Raw genomic sequence first — 23953 nt, forward strand, 5'->3', positions numbered from 1 at the left:
AAGTTGAAATTTTATACAAAAGTCAGGGGTATAAACGTTATGTAACATTTAAAATCAGACATAGGGGTCCACATTGAGAGTAATTGAAAATTCAGATGTCTAAAATAAGAGATTTGAAAGTTCAAGAGGGGTTTATAAAATTAAGTGGAAGTTCAGGAAGCCAAAGTGAAGTTTCCCCTTTATTTTTTAGTTTTTGGCTTTTTATTGGGATTTTTTTTTCTAACTTTTTTTTTTTATATATTTTTCTTCTTGATTTTTAGCAGTTATGACATAAGAGTTTGGACAAGTGAAACTTAGTTGATAGACCTGACGTGTAAAATTTTATAGATGAAAAAATTGTAGTGAAAATTAGGACAACAATTTAGATGGAAGAATTTATTTTTCATTTGGACATAGAGCAATGATACGAATGTCATATAGTTGCAATAACATAGTAGTGAAGATGAGCCTTTGGATCAGCAAGGATTTGTAAAACAGACAGATCAATAATTGATTTTCACTTTCATATGTCATCCTAATATATGATCTATTATAGACTAATTTTTATTTTTTATTTTTTATTTTTAAAAGAAAGGGATGATAATCTTTAATTAGAATTGATAATGCATGTCATATTTCCCTCCATTAATTAATGAGGTATTTTATAGTCAATAATTTATTTTGTTGCTTCTAACCGTGAGTAATAATGTTACATGATAGATATATTAACACATTATTAAAATAATATGCGTTCTCAAGGAGTAACTCAATTAATTGAGGATCACGTCTCATGAAGCAAATACCACTAGTTTAAATTCATCTTCCCCTTTTTGTGTAGACATGTAAAAAAATATATATATACATCATCTGTAGCATTACTTTTTTGGATGAGGATTCACAACAATTACATGTTTAAATTATTAGCAATTTAGACAAGTAATATGAGAGACCATATATGAATCTCACATTCAAATAAAGTTTGAATTGTCCGATAACTATACGAACAGATAATTTTCAAATTAACCGTCTAAATTAGTAATAATTGGAGCGTGTAATCGATGTGAATTCCATGAACCTAGTCTTTTTGCTATACTTATACGTACGATCTCAGAAGCATGGGTTGCATCATCATCACTATTCCTCATTATTCAGTATCGTCAAGTCCTTTTCTGGTTGCCCACCAACAAAATCCTGCTTATAAGACTCTAATCTCTGTCAAATTCATCAGCCTTTTTATTTGTTGTACCCTTTTAACCACTTTAACCAAAACTTCGGAGCAGGAAAACATATACGAAAACACGACTACATCTGAACCGTATAGTCTTCTTTCTCTGTCTCCCTTTCCCTTACATCATATATATCCAAGATTCCTAGGTAACCACATCACTGTCGGAAAACCTCTGCTTCTTTTCCTCTGCTCATATGGATATGGGCAACCTAATCTTGTCTCCCTTCTTCCTCCTCATCTTCCTGCTTCTCGCTTCTCTATCGCAACAACAACAACATCTAAAGATCAGCGCCGTCGATCTCAATGCACTCAAAATCATCAAAGCCTCCCTCACCGACATCCCAGGCTCCACTTTCTTTTCCACCTGGGACTTCACCTCACCCGATCCCTGCTCCTCCTTTTCCGGCCTCACCTGCTCTCGTATTTCTTCCTCTCTCCGGGTCACCGTGCTCTCTCTCGGCACCGGCCTCTCCGGCTCCCACGGACTCGCCGGTTCCCTCACCCCCTCCCTTTCCCAGCTCACCGAATTGACCCAACTCATCCTCTTCCCCGGCCTCGTCACCGGTCCCATCCCCTCCCAACTCGGCCGACTCACCACCCTCCGAGTCATCTCCTTAACCAACAACCGCCTCACCGGTCCCGTTCCCACTTCTCTCTCTGCTCTAACGAACCTCCACACCCTCGACCTCAGCTACAACCAACTCACCGGGTCAATCCCACCGAGTCTCACAGAGTTGCCTGCTCTCAAGGTCCTCATTTTGGCGTCCAATTTTCTGTCCGGCGAGTTACCGCCCGTGTCGACTCAGCTGTTACACTTGGACTTGAAGAGGAACAGATTCAACGGGCCGCTGCCGTTACTGCCGTTGTCCCTCCGTTACCTGTCCGTTTCGCAGAATTCGATGCGGGGCCCACTCAACGGCTTGGCGTCGCTCTCCAAATTAGTGTATCTGGATCTGAGCATGAACCAGTTCAGTGGGCCCATTCCGGCCTCCCTCTTCAAATCTACCCTCTCCCCTTTATTGCTGCAACGGAACAATTTGTCTGGTGGGGTCCTTCCCGTGGGTCCCACCAGGCCGTCATACGGCGAGGGCTCCGTGGTGGACTTGAGTCACAATATGTTAAGCGGAGAGCTATCACCGGTTTTGGCGGGGGTCGAGAACTTGTTCTTGAATAACAACCGTCTCACGGGTAGGGTGCCCGATGAGTACGTGGAGAGCGTGTACAGCGGTAACACCAAGACCTTGTATTTGCAGCACAATTATATAAGCGGGATGAGTTTGGAAGCCAAGGCGGCATTGCCCGATACGGCCTCGCTTTGCATGTCATATAACTGTATGGTACCACCGTCGGTGGGTCTCACAGCATGCCCTGCGAGTGCCGGTTCACAGATCTCGAGGCCAGCGTGGCAGTGCTCGGCGGTCAACAAGCCAAGCAAGGGTTGATTAGGAATTATGAAAATCAATTAGTTATGGTAAGTGAATGTTATGTAAAACTATGGTACGTAAGTACTTTGTCTTAATAGTTTTCACATGAAGTGTAAGGAGTAGGGGGGTGGGAAGGGGTATACAAATACGTATTTTGTTAGATTTTATTTTTATTTTTAATTTTGGGGGGAGAGAAATATTAAATGATGATGTGGTGAGGAGTGTGAAGGAATGAATAATTTGATGTCTGTCACGCCCGCAGCATGTGGTCCACCAGACATGCGTCGTTTGTTTTTTTTTTTTTTTTTTCACATCAACATGCATGCGTCCTTTGTTAAGTAAGTAGCCCATGTAACTTTTTTGGAAAAAGTACCATTTTCGAATAAACTACAGGTAATTTTTAATGTTTCTTATACTATCTTGTGAACTGTGAAGCAATGTCCTCCTTAAATTATTAAACATTTGTAATATATTTTTTCAGTATCAAAAATAACAAAACTACTATTACAATTTATATATATTAGAAAGAAAAAATGATGTCGCGCCCACGACAGTTGGTAGAACAAAATGAGTAGGTTGCAATTTTCATGAAGTTTTGGAAAGACATTGATTCAATAGGAGGCTCATATATAATTGGATGACGTGTTGGTAAAAATCATTCATCGAATTAGCACTTGTAAATAAATAAAAAAAAAAAAGACGAGTGTTAATTTAAAAATTGAGTTTTATTGTCACGTCATCCAGTTGTATAGAAATTGTATACAAGGACGAAACTAAGAATTTTTATCGACATGAGCCAAAGTACAAATGAGAAATATATGATTAAATTGGGGTATTGCAAGCAATTAACCAAACCTTACCCTTAGCTCTACAAAAAAACTCTTGTTGCCAATGTATTTTTAAAAATTCTAGACTGTTTTAATTGGTCTAGGACTCTAGGCCAATAGAAAATTGTGGACTGCTTTCTTTTGGGCTTAGGGCCAAACTAAAAGATTTTGTCTCAAATGCAAATTTTAAAAGTAAAATTAATGAAAACAAAATTGTAAAACCCTGGTTGGCCGTACCCCGGTCTGTGCATAGTTCTGTCTGGTTGTACATAAGTCTTCTACATAGAAATAATCTTTTAAGTTGTCCATATTTTTTCTATATTCTCCTACAAATTCAATAAATCAACCATTAAATTTATGGGGTTCATCATTAACTTGTGTAGGGTTCACATAAGTCCACAAATCTAATGGTTGATTTGTAAAATGAGATGCGAAAAATATGAAGAAAAAAAATATTAAGACTAAGCATTTCTCAATCTTAAATGTTTAGAAAAAGAATGCAACTTGCACGATACTTTAAGAGAAAGTATATATACATTTTCCTAACTTTTTAGATGTTTTTTAATTTACTTCTTATTTCAATTTCATTTAAGGTATATATATATATATATATATATGGTGAACAGGAGTGGGCCTTGGGTGAATGTAACAAGGGATGATGAAGTTGAAGTTGTAGAGCATAGGCATAGACAAAATAGACAATACAATGGGGTTTCTGCTACAAACTTTCTCTCATCTGTCACCAACCACAATAGAATTGAACCCACACCGACTGAACAACACAAGGCTAAGAAACCACCACCACTGCTCTGAAACATTTAATAGGGAGAAGGGGACCCTTTTATAACTGCATTCCTGCTGCTACATGTGCCTTTGTATTCAGTGACCCTAATCATTGAAAATTTGAAATGGATACCATTCATATTTAAATGTACGTGCATTTAACAGTTTATATAATATTAGGTTATGCCGGATATGGGAGATTTTACCATATATATCTCTATAACCAACCATCAATTCAAATGTATTGTGGGACCGACAAAGTTTTCTTTCTAACAATTCTAAATTAGGACAGTAATCGATTTGAGCCAAGACAAGTATCCGTTGTTTGAGCTCGGCTCTTCAAATAAATATATTAGCTCAAGCTCAAATTGAGTTTTACCATCCTTGATCGAGCTTACCTAAAGTACATTTTACACAACTTGAGGTTGGCAAAAAAAAAAAAAAAAATCAAACAAGTCGAGTTCAACACGACTAATTTTTTGTAAGCAATTTGATTGTTTATATTAAAAACCAAGAGACAGAGAGAGAGGGAGAGAGGCAAATGTAAGCATGTGTTCAGGTTTAGACAAAAATGGACTCATTCTTATAATGTTCAGGTTTGAACAAAAACGGTATTAGTCACTAGCTCATTTTGTTGTGTAGGAAACACCACGGCTGAACAGCCTCCAATCGTTCTTGGTTGTACAGTAGTTACTATTTATATATTTTTAAAATGTTCATCCCTTCATCAAACTGCTTAAGTTCAAAAAAAATCAAACTCAAGGTTGGATCTTAAAGCTTGAAATAAGATCAAACTTGCATAGCTGATTAGTTGTGTTAGGGCAAAGCTCGACTTGCCTATTACCGCATTGCTCAAGGTAAGGATAATAGGGATTTAGATCTACTAAAATTCTTAGAGGAATTTCAGTTTTTGAAATTGCAGATCTAGGCCGTCCATTTTTCATCCAAGGGTCATTGTTCTGTTATATGACAGAACAATGACTCTTGGATGAAAAATGATCAGCCAAGATCTGCAATTTTAGAAACTGAAATTTCCTAGAAATTTCAGTAAACCCTAATCCGGATAATGGCACGTTTGGCAAAGTTTTTTCTCATTTCTTTTTTCTTAAAAAAAGCCAACCTCATTTATTTATATTAACAGATAACATTTTTCACTTTTGTCTCGCAACAAATTCAAAACTCTTTTATATTTTATATTACATCAATGATTTTTTTCTCATTTCGCATCTTAAAACTCTTTGTTAAAGACACCCGACAAGCCAATTCAATTTAGCCATAATAGGCAACTGAATTGGGTCCCAATGAAACTAATGAAACGATGTCCCAGTGACTTGATAACTATCAATGTTGTTGACTTCTACGTACCGATGAGAAAGCTGCAGAAAAGACATGGATTCTGGATGGGATAGTTTTTTGAAAATACCAAGGTAACTTATTTATGCATCAAAGCATGGGATCGTGACTGGCAAAATAAAACAACTGTGCAATTCCAATATAATTAGCATTGAGATATCTCTAGAGTTAATAATAAGATTTTAAATTTGGTGTATTAATGGAATTTAATTCTCACCAAATCTTGTTTACTGAAAACATTGAGCAAGCCTACTTAGGGTTTATTAGTATACAGAACTCTCCACTTTTCGATTGGTGAGGTGGTTAAGAAAAAACTACAACACGTGCTGTAATTGTTTCAACTATCCAAATTATATATATAAAAAAAATTAAATCCTCCCGTTCCATTCTTATTCAACGCCATAAAAAGAGATAATTTTGTGTTTATGAAAAATGGCAAAGAAGGAGTTGAAATTTATTTCTTTCGCCTCTATAAATTTTCTGAGGTTGCAGCCAAGTAGGTGTGCATTATGGAAAGCTTAGTTGGCTAAGTAGTTGGGATGTTAAACACTCTCTCCACGAAAACCTTCTGGCCTGGACTCCATGTAAGGCTGACGTGCAAGAGGAAAGGAAGGACTCCCCTCCTACATGAAGTCTCTCTCATGAGTTTTTTTTTTTTTTGAATTGGTTTACCGTTTACCCTATCTAGGTTAGGGTTTTGGAGGTCAGGTGTAGATCCATTTATCCGCCTTGGTTATCTTTGCACCACCTCTCCACTATAATTAGTTTGCCTGCAACCGTTCCACACGCACATACTCGACACGCGTTGGTTGCACAAACCACTTGTACCATATATCTGTTTCAATAAATCTAGGGTTTCCTTGCTCTTTTATAAAGAGCCCGTTTGATTCCATAGAACTTTCAAGTCCAGATTTGAGCTCAAACAACTTTTGATCTGGTTGGGCATCAAGCTCATTGTCCTAGTAGGCGATCGCTTTCCTGAGGTTTCCCTCGGTGTAACGAGGTTGTACATGTCTGTCTAAATTAAGTTTCTCTATTAGTTTGCTTCTTTTTTTGGTTTTTGTTGTTAATTTTCCTGGTTTCTCATATCCAAATTTATGCTTCAACTTAACCCAATCCAGTTGGGCTTCATACTCACCACCCCAGAAGAAGATCTTGCTATCAGTGTTTTTTCCTCTTAGTCTTTCCAAATTCCTTGGACACTAGTCAAAAACTGAGTTACAAGGAATTCTCTTACTCCCGATAGTTTATATAATCATTTTGGGTCGTGACCTCTATTGGCTACATTCTCATTCGACTTCCACCTTCCTAGTTTCCCTCCTTTGAGTTTGGGTTTTTCAATTGATCTGCTTGTATTAACCGGCAAAGAATTGAATCCCAACACAACCGTTGAGCAAAATTCTCTTAATATAAATACACATTTATTAATCAATATTCACTTTAGCAAGGGAAGGAACTCACCAAAAGCAAACAGCATGTGTAAATAATAATGTGTACAAACCCTTCTTTTTCTAACTTTTAAAGAGAGAAGCCCTTTGTGTGAGAGCCCTCCCCTCCTTACAAGACATTATCCCCTTTAGCAAGTGTCGTCTGGGTCCCCTCTCCTCCCCCAACCTCCCCTTCTCTTCTATTCCATTTCTTTTCTTTTCTTTTCCCCTTTTTTTGTGTGTTTTGAAAGCCAAATTTATTTTGCCTATGGAGATTATCAAATCAGATGTCCCCTAAGCGTTAATAGCAGGGCAGCTCTTTTGTCGGACACTTCAGTGGGTTTGGTTCGATCAACTTCAATGATTTCTTCTTCTTTTTTTTTCTTTTTTTTTTTTTTTTTTGACGAATAAGCAACTTCAATGATTTCTTCATTGCTGGGACCTCCAAAGTTTCTTGCAGCCACAGAAGATTGCTTCTACCTTTTACATCACCATTTACGACCACCTCTTTCTTAGCCTACATAACTACAAATAATTGGACACAACCATTTATTTCGTACCATTCTTTTTTTTTTTTTTCTTCTTCTTCTTAGTCCTGTCTATTTTGGGTACCTTCTTGTGTACTACTGTCTTTGATTAATGCAGAAAAAAATATGGTCATAAATGGTTAATTTACACTCCTAATTGTTAGTTTCTTTTTGGGGTTACTCTTGCATTTGTAACTATTCGAGAGAAGTTACTTTCCTCAACGTTATGTTGGCACATATGTAATTTAACAAAACCACCAAGGGAAGGGGGAAAATAAAGATATAAAATGAAAGCAGACAACAAAATCCGACCTAACCTGTTACAGTATGGAAGATCTATTCCCATCCTTGAAATCATCTCTTTTCAAGATAAACAAATGCAAGAAAAGAAAAGAATTCTTGTCAATATGACATCTATTTGAGATAAATGACATTAAATTTGAAAATATGATCAAAGAGACTTTTTTTTTCGAGAAATATTTCTAAGAATAACATTATTTAAGGGAAAAACAAAACTTGATATATGATTATCATGGCATTTGTTGGTACAGAGCTAAATACTTACTAAAGAAAGCAGCTTCAACAGCAATGGCAGGAAAAGAAACATCATTATCCAATTTCTCCTCTCATGCTGCTCTGTGGTGAAGGTTCATGAGACCATGTTTTAGCAAGCTGACCTCATAACCAAACACATGGCATGTGATGCACCTACTGCGACAGATATCACATTGTGGGATCCCAAGCCATCATCCTCTACCAGAAAATTAACTTCAATAGGACATGGCTGTACCTCTGGCAGCCCAGGAACTCCTAATTGGGAATCCTTGGCATTTCCCCACATATACAGCTTCCCTTTATCTGTTCAAACATACAATGCCACTGCAGTTATTCCATTACGCTATAAAAATCCTTAACCCTGCAATTAGAAACTAACAATTTCCTAGCTAATATAAGTCCAACCAAATTAAAAACAATTTCCTTGGCACAAAATTCAAAATGAGAAGAAAAAAAAGACCCTAAACGAGTTGGACTTAGTCTTGCCCATTGCGATTATCCATGAGAGCTATGAATAATTTTATAGGCAATCCATCAAATAATACTGCACCATTTACATACTGAGAGATTATAAGAAGACTTTGGAATCTCTCTCTGATAAATCTATTTCATTATATTGTCTGCAAAAAGGATGTGAATTTGTTCAACATCTTTCTCTTCATTGTTTGGTTTTATATGAAGACTTCCAAAAAAAGAGGGCTTTTGATGGCAAAGAGAAATCCATAGGAGAGACAAAATGGGTTTCCTTAGAGCCTCCTTTCATTGGTTCTTAGAGTTCTTTTTAGATTATATTGATCGACTTAAGTTAGTACTTGAATATTAATTTGATTTTCTTTCTCCTTTTTCTTTGGATGTGTTCTTTATATGTATTCCATGCATACTTGGCTTGTATCCCCTTTTTGACACCTTTTAATAAATTCTATACTTACTAAAAGAAAGTGAATATGCTATCAAAGAAGTCAACAGTTGTCTTACCAGTTATAGCTGCTGAAGATGAACCTCCACAAGCAATATAGACAACATGCTCGTTAGATAAAGCCTCAATCAACAGAGGTACTTTTTGATTTTGGATGGAGGAATGACCCAACTGACCATGTCCACCATGGCCCCAAGAAACCACTTTACCGTCATCTGAGATTATACATCAACAATATATCACTAACAGTACATAACCTATCACACACATACATTTCCTACAGCAATCATGAGATTTTGCAATCACTTTACCAGTTAGTGCAAGAGAATGATATCCACCACTAGCTATCTGAATCACACGAACATCTTCAAGGCTAGGAATTGGTTTTGGTTTCCATCCACCAACTCTATCGCCTCTTCCAAGCTCATAGTTGGAGTTTGCTGACAGAACAACCAAAAGATCCCATTTTCTCAATGATTGTTGCTAATGGAAATGAAAATATAATGTTGGGTAGTCTTATTCATAAAATTGAACTTTTCTTTTTTCTTTTTTCACTTTAGGGCATGCACTTTTCTATTTGTTTGACATGTAATGCTAGCCTAGGAAAAAAAAAATTAAATGAGAAAATAAAAAAGTCCCAATAGTTAACAAAAAATCACAGAAGCATCGGCCTTCTTTGTTTGAATAATTCCACCCTATTGTAGCACTCAAGTTCATCAATTTTCAAAAAATAAATAGTACAATCTGTGCAAGTTAATAAATTCAAAGACTAAACAGCACGAGTTATACCTAGAAAATTAATATTTTCAGAGAACAAGATGCACTTTGTGAGTTCGCTGCATTTATGAAAACAAAAAAACATCTCCACTAGACTCTAAGCCCTATCCCAACCGCATGGCATCAATACATCCATCAATATAAATCATTCAAAACAACAAAGTATCTAAGGCAATACTGAAGATTGAGAATAATATAAGTAAATGCTTCAAATAAGTAGAGGTGGCATCATTGGAAGAAAACATCATAATAGTAAAACACAATGGTAAAAGAAAAGCCAAAAGGAAAATTTTCAAAAGAAATAAAGATAAGAGGTGGTTAAAAAAGACACAGCTTCTATAAGTTTCACTCAATACGTGGTACTAGAGTGTTGATCGAACTACATGGCGACAGAACGATATATGTAAACATCAATGTTGTAAGAAGGCTCCGTTAAGTTCCGAAGTCTGAATCTTGGGAAACAACTATCTGCTATTCTTTATAAAAGTTTCTGTGCCTTTAAGCTAACATTTTTGTTAGCTTATTCAGATATTTTAAGACATAATTACCATCTGGTTTGCATCAGCTACTAAATTACCAACTTAAATTTTCTCTCATTCGCAGATAATTAAAGTTTGCCATACTCAATTCAAATTTACCATATTTCCTTAAGCAACATACCATGGGCTATGTTCGTAAAAGGTTTTGAAAACTGTTTTTGGATTTTTTATTTTAAAAATTTCCTATGTGACAGAAATTGAGAAGTGTTTTTCGATGCAGTCCACATTTGAAAAGTATTTGTGGGGTCCTAAAAAGAAAAAATTGTTTGGTAAAATTTTTGAAAAGTGTTTTTATATTTCAAAACACGTGTGTGTGTGTATATATATATATATATATATAAGGGAAAATTACATATACCTCCCCTCAAACTACCACTCCCTTGTCAATGTCCCCCCACCCCAACCTATCGATTGCGTTAATGTCCCCCTCTCCTCCGTTGGGGGTGCCCATGCGGCCACCTCTCTATTTTTCACTTTCTAAAAAAAAATTCTAAATTAATAAGTCAACCTCTACTCTTATAAAAATAAGCATACGTTTTCTCAAAATATTCCTACAAGGTGGTAAAACTTTTCTTAAAAGTCAGCCTCTACTTTTGTTTTGAAAACAGAAAAGTATTTTCATAACTTCAGCAATCATAGCCCATCATTTCCTATAATATTTCACCACAAATTATTAAGGCCGAATAATGTTTTGCAGTTCCAATCTAGCAATTTCTACAAAAAGGGGAATGAGATTACTCCTTTTTAGTCTCTACCTTGTTACTTTTTCTTAATTTTGACAAAAATAGAATACAAAAAAATAACAGAACTGTCAAAAAGATGAAAATTTAAGGCTGGCATGTAATTTGTGGCTTGTGACTAGCCATGACTATGATCGGGGCATGAGATCACTGCTTTTCATTCTTCTATTTTACTACTTTTATAACGAAATGGGAGGGATGGGGGGATAAAAGAAATATTAAAGAAAATGTCAAAATATGCTAAAAAAGGACTGATATTCTTACCACCCCAATTCCAAAGTTGTCCCTCCTCTGTCAGCACCATTGTGAAAAATCCCCCACAGGAAACAGCAGTCACAGGCATAGGTAATTCTTTTACTTTGGAAGGAATACTGAGTCCACCTCCTTCGTTTGGTCCCCGTGCAGGACCAAGGCCCAATCTACCATCACCTTCATCTCTACCCCAAGTATAAAGTTCCCCTAAATCCAATGAATATTAAATAGATCTATGAAAAGCTAAATATATAATAGGAAAACCCACCAAAACCTCTTCTAAGTTAAAATTAATGCATCTATGCCAGAAAAGAGTATGCTTGATGAATAGCATGCCAGCCAGAACTAGTTGCACCACTGAGAAGCTTCATTCTCCGTCATATAACTTTTTGGTCCTCACTTCATGAACTTGTAACACCCATCTTTTTGATCATTTCTAGTCCTCAACATCTTCTAGTTTGGTGCTTTCTTCTTCTTCATATTTATTTTGATTGTCATCCTCAAAAATGTTACATCTAAATATCAATTTCAATAGTCATCTAATTAGCTTTATTCTCTCTTTCTCTTCTTCTAGTATGCATGTATAGCCTGAACATATTTTTTGCTGGCAAAAGCATGAATAAAGCAGACATCTCCCTAGGCTTTCCTCTTCTACATTTGATATTTCCAATTCATATAAAAAAATAAAAAAAAAAATCACAAAGGGCATTTATAATCCATATTCTAAGCATCATCTCCGCTTTTTTTTGTTCTCTTATATTGAAGAGTATATGACATGTTTGAACTCAATAAATGTCGTTACTTATCAAAAAAAAAAAAAAATGTTTGAAGGAACCATTTTCATCAATCCAATTGTTCAATTGATTGAAAGAGTATTCCACATTAAACTCAATAAATAAAATAAAGTGAAAAGAAATAAAATAAAATAATAATCCAAATCAGTTTAGGAGATCTAAAATGCATTACTTGAGGACACGATCATTCAGACAAGAATTAATAGACAAGACATCTACATTAAAGTGCAACCAAATCGAGCAATTGAATGATAACAATGACACTACAACTTGCAAAAAATCAGTGTGAGGCATTATAATATACAACTAAATTGACACATACATAAGTTCCAGATCAATAATAGAAATCAACAGAATTAATTGACTTAAAGCTGTAATTCATTCTTATCCAACTAGATTTCAATGGATTCAATAAATAGTTATACAGCTAAGTTCTCAGCCATAAACACCCAATTTAATTCCCCCTAATATCAAACCAAAACATAAAAAAAGTAAATTAATTTCAATAAAAAATATAAATCCACTAGTTAATAACAAAAAATAAAAATTCAAAAAACCTGATTCCGTGATAGCTGCAGTATGCGTCCCACTAGTTGCAATATCACATATTTTCCCACTCCAAGAGCCTTTCACCAATCTGGGGAGCAGTTCTCTATGATAAACAGAATGTCCAAGTGCACCAAAACCACCATAACCCCTGCAAACTTCATTTTTAATTAGACCCATCAATTGTGCAGATCAAAGACATGTTTAAGTCATGAAAGCAATAACAATATTGTCAAAGATCACACAAATTATTGGAGAACAAGAACAATATTATCATGTCAAGCAGTCGCGATGCTGTCAGACCTATGAGGAGCACACACAACTTGAGCAATAAAACACAGCATTTGAAGGTCCTTGAATATGAAACATGAAATTGAAATCATTCCTTTTCTTTCCCAAACAAACTAAAGATTCATATATAGTTGAGACTTAAAAACTATTAATCATAAAACAATACAACTTACTTACTTAATAACTATATTAGAGATCGTACGTTATCTTTAATTTGCACTAACCAAAACCTTTTTTAACAAGTATTTATTCACAACTAAATAAATGTTTTGATACATTTTGCATGCCTGCTACATTTTGAATTTTTCCACAAGAACATAAGACGATCAAAACGGACAAAAAGGTAGCATATGCACATTGGACCTAAAAGAAATTGTTAGTGTAGTAAACTTTAAGCATAAACTTGTACGACTAGTCCCTGTATTAATTAATTGTATTCCAACTTTTATCAGTGAACAAGGACCAAAAAAAAAAAAAAGTCATAATTGCGTATGTCACAACATACTTTCCTACACATACAGATTTAATGCGCTCCTGTCACCCGCACGGGTACTTCATCAATGTCTTCAACCTCAATTCATCTCCTATGTTCTAATGCAAGCAATTTTACATGACATAAAACTATAAAATGTCTTTCTCTCTCTCAGATAAACAAACATGGAGATTCTGATCATCGACTTTCTTTCATATCATCTTTCTTTTTTTCTGGATGAATAAGCAAACTAGATCACATCTGCTGCAGAACTCACAGCAAACAAGACCACATTTGCAGAGTTACAACTCTAAACCACAGAATGCAGCTAACCATCTATCTACTACAGCTATTCTACTGACAGGAATTAATATACAACATCTGCAGAATCAGCATCAACTATATACTAATCTCGAACAATAAGGAGTCATCCCTAAGTCCTCCCAAATATGATGTAGTTTTTAAAATTACTATTGAATTTGAGATGATTATTATTGAATTTTGATATATTGGTGACTTTAAAAGTCACATTACATTTGGGAGGACTCAAGGAAGACTCTAATCCTCCTTCTAGCATTACTCACTAATCTCTATTACAAACAAGACAAAACACCTCTAGTCTCTATATCCCGTTCTCCACTGAAACAAAGCCCTACTTCAAGTAAACTTTTGCAGATTCTTTCATATCATTTCAGTTTGACAAATAATGAACAAGTGACCTAGAACCCAAAGTTATCTCCGATTCAAGATTGACGATTCACAATTTGTCCTTGTATTAGCTGACCATCTTTCTTAATTCCTATCCAATCACAATTGAAATTCATGATGCAGCCATTCCATATAATATCAATGAATCAATCAGCCAGGTAGACCCATCAAAAGGGGACAAATTGATAAACGGGGTATCCAATTAACTCCCCAAGGCACTGTGCAAAGCGTCCCAAAGTGTCCCTCCATACGGGTCGGGTAAAGCTCGAGCTTTTGCCTGCATGCCTAACCCCAAGAAATTGTTTGCACTCAAAGGTCGAACATTAGAGGACGAGGCACAACGACCAAGTGACTTATCACTCGTGCCAACTCTTGAGATTAAAGATGACCATGACAGGTGAGTAGTCACCACATTTTACTTACATAGTTACATATCACAGAAGTACTGTTAAATGCAACCGCCCTAATGCAAATTGCAAATCTGTAAAATCATAATTGAAATCGAAAACAGTAATTCCAAGCAAATGAGGTGTTCTTTGTAAGAGTTAAACGCAGAACTAGAACAGACCAAGTGAAGACCTCTCCGACGGAGGAGAGCGCAACCGAATGCAGTCCTCCGAGGGCAACAGAGCGAACGGAATCCAAATGAGGGTTCAACGTGGGCACAAACGCCGGATTCTCGTGGCCGAAACCGAGGCGGCCACCATCGCCTTTGCCCCAAATCCAGAGCTTGCCATCGACGAGCACCGACGAGTGGAAAAGCCCACAAGAAACACCCACCTCCACAACGGGCCCTTCTTTGTCATCAAGAAATGGTCTAGGGGTATGGCCCAGGAGGCGCCCTGGGGTTGGGGAGAGAGCGAAGGAGGACTGGGGGACGACGAGGTTGGCCACCGGGGTTGGGTACAGCCGGTTCTCTTCGATGCCGCCGCCGAGCTGACCCGAGGCGCCTCTGCCCCAGGAGAGGAGCTGGAGGGTTACAGTGTCTTTGACATCAGATTCTGGTTTGTACAAAATAGGGATTCTGGTGGATGAGGAAGAAGACTTTGAGGAGTAGAGGTGGCGGCCGAGGGTTCTACTGCGGCGTCGAAGAACAACGGACATTAGTTTCAAATTTGTACACACTCACATTACGGCAATACGCACAGGGATCTTATGAAATTTTTGGAAATGGTCCTCTTTTTTTTCTTTTTTCTTGTTTTTTCGAAAAAAAAAAAAATACAAAATTAGTCATTGTGGTTTACTTGATTTACAATTAGCTTCATGCGATATCAAAATAAACTCAAAGGTCCATTAGGTATGTCAAGAAAATAATTTAGTCTCTGCAGTCAAATTTTGTCAACTAATTTAATAGATTATGTTAGTGTAACACCGACATAAATCGAACAAATATCACAATTTTATTGGTTCTAACGTTTCACGCTATCAAAATCTGTTACGTCAATGAACAGAATTTGACTGTAAGGACTAAATTGTTCTTTTGGCATACCTTAAGGACCTATGAGTTTATTTTGATACCAAAAATAATTAATTGCAAATCATGTAAATCACAAGGATTAATTTTGTATTTTACCCTAATTAATTTTTTTAAAGTAGATATGGTCTTCTACTCCTTATTAAATGTCACCAAAAAAAAAAAAAATTGCTTTCTAATTTTTTTTTTTTTTTCAAATAATTGGATATTTACACCATTCTTCTTGTATATATCCACTGACGGACCCTGGGGGGACTGGCAGTGGCCCTGGTACCCCCCAAATCACAAGGAAAAAAAAATTAGACAAAAAAAAAAATTAATATTTTTTTTGCTAATTGGTCCCTCTCCAAATTGAAACCCCTATATATATCCTTAGAGTAATGCTAAATTCATGACGGGTCTACATTTTGGGTAACATGAGATTGGAATCACATAGGTCACTAAAAAAATATTTTAAGACCCTCTAATTATATCTTGACACGTGTTAGAGCATTCACAATAGAGGAATCAAATTTTTATGCAAAATGGCTCATCAAAACTCATTTTTATCTAGTTTAACTAGTGAATTTTTGTCCCCAAGAAGTAGCTCAATCGGCTGGGACCACGCTTAATGAAGCGAAAGTCACTAGTTCAAATCCATATTCCCTTTCTTGTGCGGACATGTAAAAAAAAAACCTAAAAAACTAATGAATTTTTAAATGTCTCTACATCCGATTAGGTATATTTCTATCTATTCTATTAAAATATTATTTTTTTACTCTTTATTGAGAAAAAGTTTTGGAAAAAAGTAGGAAAAGTTTTGGGAAAAGGAGAAAACATGTGAGAGAAACAATAAAAAGTAAAATGATTCCCTCGAAAAGTGCTGCTACATTTAGATTTTTTTTTTTTTTTTTTTTTTCCCTCTTCTAATCAAATATCCATTTTACATTTTTTTTTTCTCACTAATTCAATATAGGAATTTTTTACAAATCTCATTAGCCAGTTTAGATAAAAGTAACATTTTGACTCTTCTTATAAAATGGTTGTAAACCAATAATACGTCTAGCATTATTCAAAGAGAATAGGTTCGGTATAACACCAAAACAAATGAAGATGAAAACACCAGATTGCTTTATTCTCTTGAAACCGATCGACAAAAAGAGAAACCTCACTTTTCCCATTGAACAATCACCACCCATTCACGCCTGCCTTCAGCATCAAACCCCACTATGGGTGTAAGATGATCCTAGCTAATCATGAATTAGGCTCGATTCGGTTTAGTTAAATTCAATTTGGTCTCGATTCGAATAATAAATGAGTCATTTGTGAACACAATAATATGTTCGAATATTAAATGATACATACTCATACAAACTCGGCTCGGCTCGAATAAGCTTGTATAAACTCGTATAACTTTATTTTTACAAACTTTTTTAGTATTATTTTAATTTTGTACTAAGAACATATTAAGTAAAAGGAAATTCTATTCCTAATATGATAGCTAGATATAACTTGAATTATGTTGCTGTGAGTTTAGTTTTAGAGATTACTGTGTACAAATTTTTGAATTTTTTTTTCTAAGGGTAATTTTTTATTATTATTATTTATTTATTTATTTATTTTTTTTTAATTTTCTTGACTCTAACCCTTACTCTTCCTTCTCCCGCCCCTCCAAATTTTTTTAAAAAAATATTATTTTAGTTTCCACCTCCTAATACGAATTCTTAGATCCGCCACTGTGTACATGAGTGTGTTTGTGAGTATGTCTGGATATATATATATATATATATGTGTGTGCACCTGCACGTACTTATTTGTATATGTGGATAATAAATTTACATACATACATATGTACCTGATATTATATTATTTAGGGTAAAGTCCACTTAACCTCCTCAAACTACTATCCCAATGACAATTTACGCCCTAAATTATCAATTGTGACAATTTACCCCCCAAACTACCAAAACAATGACAATGTATTTTCAATTTCAACAAAATAACGAAATTATCCTTACTAAAATAAAAACAAATTTATTAATTTTTTTTTTTTTTCAAATTTTTAAGGGTATTTTTGTCTTATTGAAAATTCTATACAGGTAATTTCGTCATTTTGCTACTATTGGGGGGTACATTATCATTGTTTTGATAGTTTTGGAGGTAAATTGTCCCAATTGATGGTTTGAGGGTAAATTGTCATTGAAATGATAGTTTGAGAGGGTTAAGTGGACTTTACCCTATTATTTAAGATTCAAGTTAAATTTATTTAATTAACTTGAATGATAAAAAATTTTAACAATTACTTAACTAATTATTAGTCTGAATTTATGAAAAGATAAACAATCATGATATTTATTTTTATATAGGAAATGAATAAATTAATTAAGCAACTCATGATAAGCTCGGCTTGACTCGTATTTGAAATAAAAATTAAATGAGCCAAGTTTGTGGTGTTGATCAGTTGGCTAGCTATTGGTCATCAAATTTTTCCTTCTCTATCAAAATTTGACCAATGCCAATCTCACAGGTCGGTGCTTATTTTATTTGGTGAAACACAACATGTAAAAAAACACATGATATTTTTATAGACTGTGCTAAAAAACTTCCTCTAACTTAATTTGAAAATTTTTTTGTCCCAAGTTTTTCGTGAAGACAAAGCAGTTTGCAATAGGTTGATTGGATGATTTTGGTCATGACTTCAACTTCAACTTATACTCTATAATAGGAAGCCATAAGTGGCCAACATATAAGTGTCCCCATTAAGCTTGAATATGTTCTACTCACAAGCCACTCGCCTAGTGGAAATGGATTTGTGTGTCTTTTTGGTGTGGAAACAACATTATTTTGCTATCGGAAAAATACTCAAATTCTATTTTGATCACAAAAATATAGGAAAAATCACCTGAGATTTGCCATATATATATTCCATAGGTCACTCTAGATAGATATTATGACTATACGAGTCACTTTCAAGATGCCTCAACAAATTCTATTAGTGTTGCACAAAAAAAAAATGGATTCATATGATTTAAAAGTTATCAAGTTGATCCTTGGGTTAATTCTTATTATCAAATCGATCCATTTTCACAAACACTTACAAAATTATAATTATATATCCAAATAAAATATCAAAACAAAAAAGGAAAAGTAAAATAAATAAATTGTATCAAACCTCTTGTTGAGGCGTGAGGGGTTGGTCTCCATCCTCCCTTCTACAAAGGATGGACACCAAAGGGAAAGGGAATCGAAAGACGTACATCAGTGTAACACTAACACCCCAACTTTTCACTTCAATTTTTTTTTTTTTTTTTTATTAAAAAAAAATATCTCTCTTTTTTTAATGCAAGAAAATCCATTTTATTGAATGTCTAAAATCCATTTCATTACAAGTTAAAAATAATAAATGAACTTATACGAGTCGAATTGAACTCAGTTTATATGAGCTAGTTTAACTTGTTTAATAAATGATACTAGATTTCTGTCAAGTTCAATTTGCTTAATAAATGAACCGATCGAACTCGATTCGAGTAGATAGAATCCAATTAAAGCTATGCGTGAATCACTCGATCGGTTTGTTTATGCTAATTAGCCCCCTTAAACTAATATTTCTAAGTCGTCCCCTCTTAAAAGTTGATATTAATGGATTGAGTATATGAGTTAAGAAAATTACATTCTTATTTCAACAACGATAGTGATGGTTCTTTTTACTAATTAATGAAACATAAAAGCTAAAGGAACCAATACTAAATCATTATCAGTAAAAGGTGGAGCTTATATATGCTTTCATTTGATAATTGAACAAGACAGAGACATGGTACTCCCACTGAATCTAGTCACAAAGCACTTGTCATTTGAAAGTGGAGGTATATGTGCATGAATCACTTTTTCTTGAACAGTCCTTTTACATGAAGCATATCTCCAATCTGATCAATAGTTAAGCAGATGGAGCTTATAATTACAAGCAGTACGTGAAGCCATTTTTGGTGTGAAATGGTGAAAATGGAAGAGCGGGAGGCGAGTGTGGGAGGAGAAAGAGGAAGGCTGAAGAGAGAAAAGTTGTATGAAGAGGTGAAACCATATGTTTATTGCATATTCTCTAACTTTTGCTTTGCAGGATACAACTTAATCTCCAAGATCTCTCTGGACAAAGGCATGAGTCGTTATGTGCTTGTTGCCTATGGACATGCTTTTGGAACATTAGCTACTGCTCTTCTTGCATTTCTCTTTGAAAGGTTAACCCTTCTCTATAGCTTTTCCTCTTCCTGCTTTGGTTTATTTATATTTAACTTCTCTACTGCATGCATGTGGCTTTTTCCTCATGTGCATGCCTTCAACTCCTATGTTGCGTAGGTTGTCTTGTCTCTAAAGATACATCTCATAAACTTGGAGGTATAAAACAGGCAACTCAAATGATTTCTCTTGGCTAGCTAGCTGCATCCTTTAAAATCAAAACTTTCCACCCATTAACCTGCAATCTAGCAATTCATGAACCCGTAAAAGAAATAGTTATTCCCCCACGAATGGAATAATATATATATTTTTTTTCATTTTTTGGAAACCAAAAAATAAAGAAAAATGTTCAATCCCATGGTGGCCGGCCGACTATCCCTTGTGGTTTTTGGCAACCCTCAGTCGTTCTGTATGGGTGGCTGACTACTCCAAGGAGTGGTTGATGACCCACGGGAAGGAACCTAACTTGTACCCAACTAAGATGAAACGATATATATATATATATATATATATATATATATATATATATATATATATATATATATATATAGTGAACATATTGTTCATGTCATTTAAAAATTTTAAATAAGGTAATCGAATTCAAAACAAGATAGCCTTCTTTCTTCTTCTAATGAGTAATGCTTAGAAACAATTTTAATGGTTTTTCATGGTAATAAAAAAAAGTTTTCCCTTTTCATCGTAACCACTCATTGCATTGGTCCTTGCTTTTTATTTTATTTGGTAAATGTCCCTACTTTTACTTATTGGCTGAGAACACTTTCTTATCCCGAAATTGGAAAAGAAACATCGGATAAGATAGTGTTCTTGCCTTTTCCCTTGGTGTAGGCAGGTTTCAACACTAATAAAGGACAGTACTTCTTTATGCTTTATTATTGTAAATATACTCCCCTTTTCCCGTGGTGTAGGCAGGTTTGTTAAAGCCTTTTTCTTAGACCTGACGTAAATTGATGTTAAAACAAAAGTTAAAAAAGTTTGGTATAAAAAAGTGCAAAAAAAAAAAAATTGTATAAAAAAAAAAAAAAAATTTATTTTATAGTGATTTTTTTATTAAATAGTAATAAAAAATTAATTATGTGATATAAAAAATTAATTTAGGTTTCAACATGGTCCAACCATTTCTTTTGCGAGGTTGCTAAACACATATTTTTCACCTAACTGCAACAAATTATGCGGCACATAAACTTGCAAAGGTAGCTGTGAGAAGCATAATTGATAAAATCTTTATGGAGGAAATCCTAACTGGTATTTTTGATATTGTCACAATAGAGCAAATCGCTCTATCAGTAAGGAGTGTCAGTGCTCTAGATGTTTTTCATGTTAAGCAGAAACTATTTCTTCAAAAACCAAAAAAAAAAACAAAAAAAACATATTTTTCACCTAAATTGATATTAATGCTTCCAAAAATCACTTTTGGAGGTTAAAAAAAAAAAAAGTTTAACTCCACTTTGCCTAGAAATGTATTTTATTGATCAAAGTTTTAGAATATATACCAGGTCTGGCATCTAGATATAGTGAAATCGATATGAATATTGAAGTTTTGATTTTTCCGATTAGTAGGGAGATTTTTATGCGCAAAGCTGTGTTATTTGCCGGAGATATTCCTACAACCAAAAATAAAAAAAGAACTATATTAATATATTCATTTCTCTTGTAAAGGAAAGGAGAGATTTGTGAATATGCGTATATATGATCACCTCTTGTTTCAATTTTTTTTTTTTCCTTCTCCCTTCCCTTTCCTTTTTGCCAATACAGTGAGCATAAATAATGAAAAAATAAATAAATAAATCTGGGTGTGAGTTCATTCTTAGTGATAATCAACCTTGAATATTCCCTTGCAGGAAGAATGAGAGCAAAATTAGCGTACCAATCCTACGAAATGTCTTCTTTTTGGGTCTGCTGGGGTGAGTATATATATATATATATATGCCATGGATGCTGTTTTGTAATATTATTAAATAATTTATAAGCATATATATAGAACAAACTTTTTGGTTAAATGCTTATACTTTTTTCTCACTTTTGAACTTAGAGCTGTGCTAGGGAGGACGCTGTTTTATGCTGGACTGGAACAGACTTCACCAGCTTTTGCTTCTGCATTAGGCAACTTGATTCCATCAATGACCTTTATCTTAGCAGTACTTTGCAGGTACCAGGATTCTTCTCCATCCTGCAATTCTTAATTTTTTCCTTGTTTTTTTATATCTACTTTATTGGAGATGGTCTTAGCTAGAGATACAAACTATAACGATTCAGAGAAAAATGCTAGCCATATCTGTGCTATCACATCAAAATAATTAGTTAATTTCGAGCTTCTATATAATTCCTTATAAAGTTCAGTTTCACTCATGACCATCTTTATAAACCGTCCACTCTATATAGATTACTCATTCTCTTCTCAATATGGGATTAGGGTGTTACACAACTTGTTGATGAAAGACTGATCTATATATATATATATAAACCCAAAAGTTTCTTTGCTTTATTTTGTTCTTTTTTTTTTTTTCTTTTTTTTTTGGGGGGGGGTGAGAATAAGCATGATGAGAAATGCTACACAAACTCTTAAGCGCACATTTTCTGACATGGCAGTGAAAATTACGATTCAAACTTACTACCATGTTAGCTAGAGAGCATGCAATTTTCCGGCTCATGAACGAAAAATTTGAAACCAGACATTTACCCTTCAAATGATGACATGTCTTGTCCTGTTTATGCATTCAAATGATTCTTGATTGAGGCAACTAAAGTTAAGTAATTGGCATATTCAGGATGGAGAAATTAGAGATTTGTAGGCTTGGTTCTCAAGCAAAGATATTGGGAACAGTTGTTGCCTTTGGTGGTGCAACACTCATGACCCTTTACAGGGGGATTCCCCTGATTTCTCTACATAATCAAAGCTCGCATCAACATGCCACTTCCTCAAAACCATTCTTAGACAGGGATTCAATAAAGGGCTCCCTCATACTTCTCGTTTCATACCTTTCACTCTCATCATTCTACATATTACAGGTGATTTAATATTCAGAAAATAGCTAGACTTTACTTCATTGCATCTCACTAGAATTTGTTTCATTAATTATGAGAAATTCTCTAGATTTTGGATTATTCACTCAAAACGTAACAAAATCGATGACTATTGTAGACGGCTACAGTCAAGATATATCCAGCACCAATAACTCTCACGTCATTGACGTGCTTATCGGGTACTTTTCTCTCTACTATCATGACAGCGATTTTGGATCATAAAGCTTCATCATGGAAATTATCATGGAACATTACCCTTCTCGCACCAATCTATAGTGTGAGCTTATGAATTCCACCCTTTTTTTTTTCTTCCTATTTATATTGATTCATGAAATCCTAATTTTATGATTTCCTATAGGGAGTTATGATATTTGGAGTTACAGTTTATGTTCAAACGTTGGTAATAAGGAAAAAAGGACCAGTTTTCATGACAGCATTTCGACCGTTGGCCACAGTAATTGTAGCCGTTATGGGATTACTCATTTTAGGAGATGCTTTATACTTGGGAAGGTATATGTGGATTACTTTTGTCAAGCAAAAATGAGAAATGTACAAATTTGGAATTAATATTTCTTATACTTTTCTGCTTTCCTTCCAGTGTTATTGGGGCGACATTGATATTTCTTGGTCTATATGCAACTCTATGGGGGAAGGAAAAAGAGAAGGGGGATAAGGTGTCAGAGCAAACGGTGTCAGAGGAAAGTATTGAAATCAAACATGAAAAGTAAGAGTTTGATAAATATGTAAATAATAATTTCTTATATGTTTAGAGAAATACACTTACTTAATTGTAATTAATTTGTCTAAGAGCGTGCAATATATTATTAGGATCTATTGACAAAACGATGCATTATATTTTATCTAAGAGAGAAATTATGATATATAGGATGATTTCCTACTATCTGAAAGTAATAATTTTAACTACCTTTTTAAATAGGGTTAAATACATTATTCACCCATGTGGTTTAACTTCTTTATTTTTTGACACTATGGTTTAGTTTTTATCATAGAAGGTCCTTCTGGTTTGCCTAAAGATCGACATGATCCATTCGTCCAAAATTTGATGGAACGCCACGTATGCACTAATCAC

The 23953-nt window shown here is 34.7% G+C and overlaps 3 protein-coding genes across 5 annotated transcripts; 2 read left to right on the plus strand and 1 right to left on the minus strand.

The window, feature by feature from the left end:
- Nucleotides 1-1276: 1276 nt before the first annotated feature.
- LOC132182431 (LRR receptor-like serine/threonine-protein kinase SIK1) lies at nt 1277-3092 on the plus strand. The gene has a single exon (XM_059595670.1). It carries the CDS (start codon nt 1402-1404, stop codon nt 2647-2649), a length of 1248 nt encoding a protein of 415 aa, XP_059451653.1. The 5' UTR covers nt 1277-1401; the 3' UTR covers nt 2650-3092.
- Nucleotides 3093-7681: 4589 nt separating this feature from the next.
- Nucleotides 7682-15269, minus strand: LOC132180953 (RCC1 domain-containing protein RUG3, mitochondrial). Of its 3 annotated transcripts, XM_059593968.1 has the most exons (8): nt 14707-15269; nt 12679-12818; nt 11340-11534; nt 9331-9459; nt 9079-9234; nt 8339-8406; nt 8114-8259; nt 7682-7908 (listed from the first exon to the last, which is right to left on the minus strand). In XM_059593968.1, exons 1-7 carry the CDS (start codon nt 15240-15242, stop codon nt 8257-8259), a joined length of 1227 nt encoding a protein of 408 aa, XP_059449951.1. In that variant the 5' UTR covers nt 15243-15269; the 3' UTR covers nt 7682-7908; nt 8114-8256. The 3 variants fall into 3 exon arrangements, with proteins under 3 accessions (XP_059449951.1, XP_059449950.1, XP_059449952.1); XM_059593967.1 differs by having other exon boundaries at nt 8114-8406; XM_059593969.1 differs by lacking the exon at nt 11340-11534 and having other exon boundaries at nt 8114-8406.
- Nucleotides 15270-19515: 4246 nt separating this feature from the next.
- LOC132182993 (WAT1-related protein At5g07050-like) lies at nt 19516-23715 on the plus strand. Its single transcript, XM_059596379.1, has 7 exons — nt 19516-19823; nt 21681-21743; nt 21872-21988; nt 22608-22848; nt 22982-23140; nt 23222-23373; nt 23462-23715. The coding sequence occupies exons 1-7, from the start codon at nt 19582-19584 to the stop codon at nt 23589-23591; spliced, it is 1104 nt and encodes a 367-aa protein (XP_059452362.1). The 5' UTR covers nt 19516-19581; the 3' UTR covers nt 23592-23715.
- Nucleotides 23716-23953: the final 238 nt, after the last annotated feature.

The sequence above is a fragment of the Corylus avellana genome, chromosome ca5 (assembly GCF_901000735.1).
Source record: "Corylus avellana chromosome ca5, CavTom2PMs-1.0".
NCBI classification, from domain to species: domain Eukaryota; kingdom Viridiplantae; phylum Streptophyta; class Magnoliopsida; order Fagales; family Betulaceae; genus Corylus; species Corylus avellana.

Bases quoted from the DNA above. Each gene is read 5' to 3' on its own strand.
- LOC132182431 (XM_059595670.1), top strand. From the start codon at position 1,402: ATGGATATGGGCAACCTAATCTTGTCTCCCTTCTTCCTCCTCATCTTC.
- LOC132180953 (XM_059593967.1), bottom strand. From the start codon at position 15,242: ATGTCCGTTGTTCTTCGACGCCGCAGTAGAACCCTCGGCCGCCACCTC. The intron at 12,819-14,706 runs GTCTGTTCTAGT...TGAAGTTTGCAG, and splicing joins GTCGGAGAGGTCTTCACTTG to GGGTTATGGTGGTTTTGGTG. The intron at 8,407-9,078 runs GTAAGACAACTG...ATGTTTGAACAG, and splicing joins ATCTTCAGCAGCTATAACTG to ATAAAGGGAAGCTGTATATG.
- LOC132182993 (XM_059596379.1), top strand. From the start codon at position 19,582: ATGGTGAAAATGGAAGAGCGGGAGGCGAGTGTGGGAGGAGAAAGAGGA. The intron at 21,989-22,607 runs GTACCAGGATTC...TGGCATATTCAG, and splicing joins ATCTTAGCAGTACTTTGCAG to GATGGAGAAATTAGAGATTT. The intron at 23,141-23,221 runs GTGAGCTTATGA...GATTTCCTATAG, and splicing joins TTCTCGCACCAATCTATAGT to GGAGTTATGATATTTGGAGT.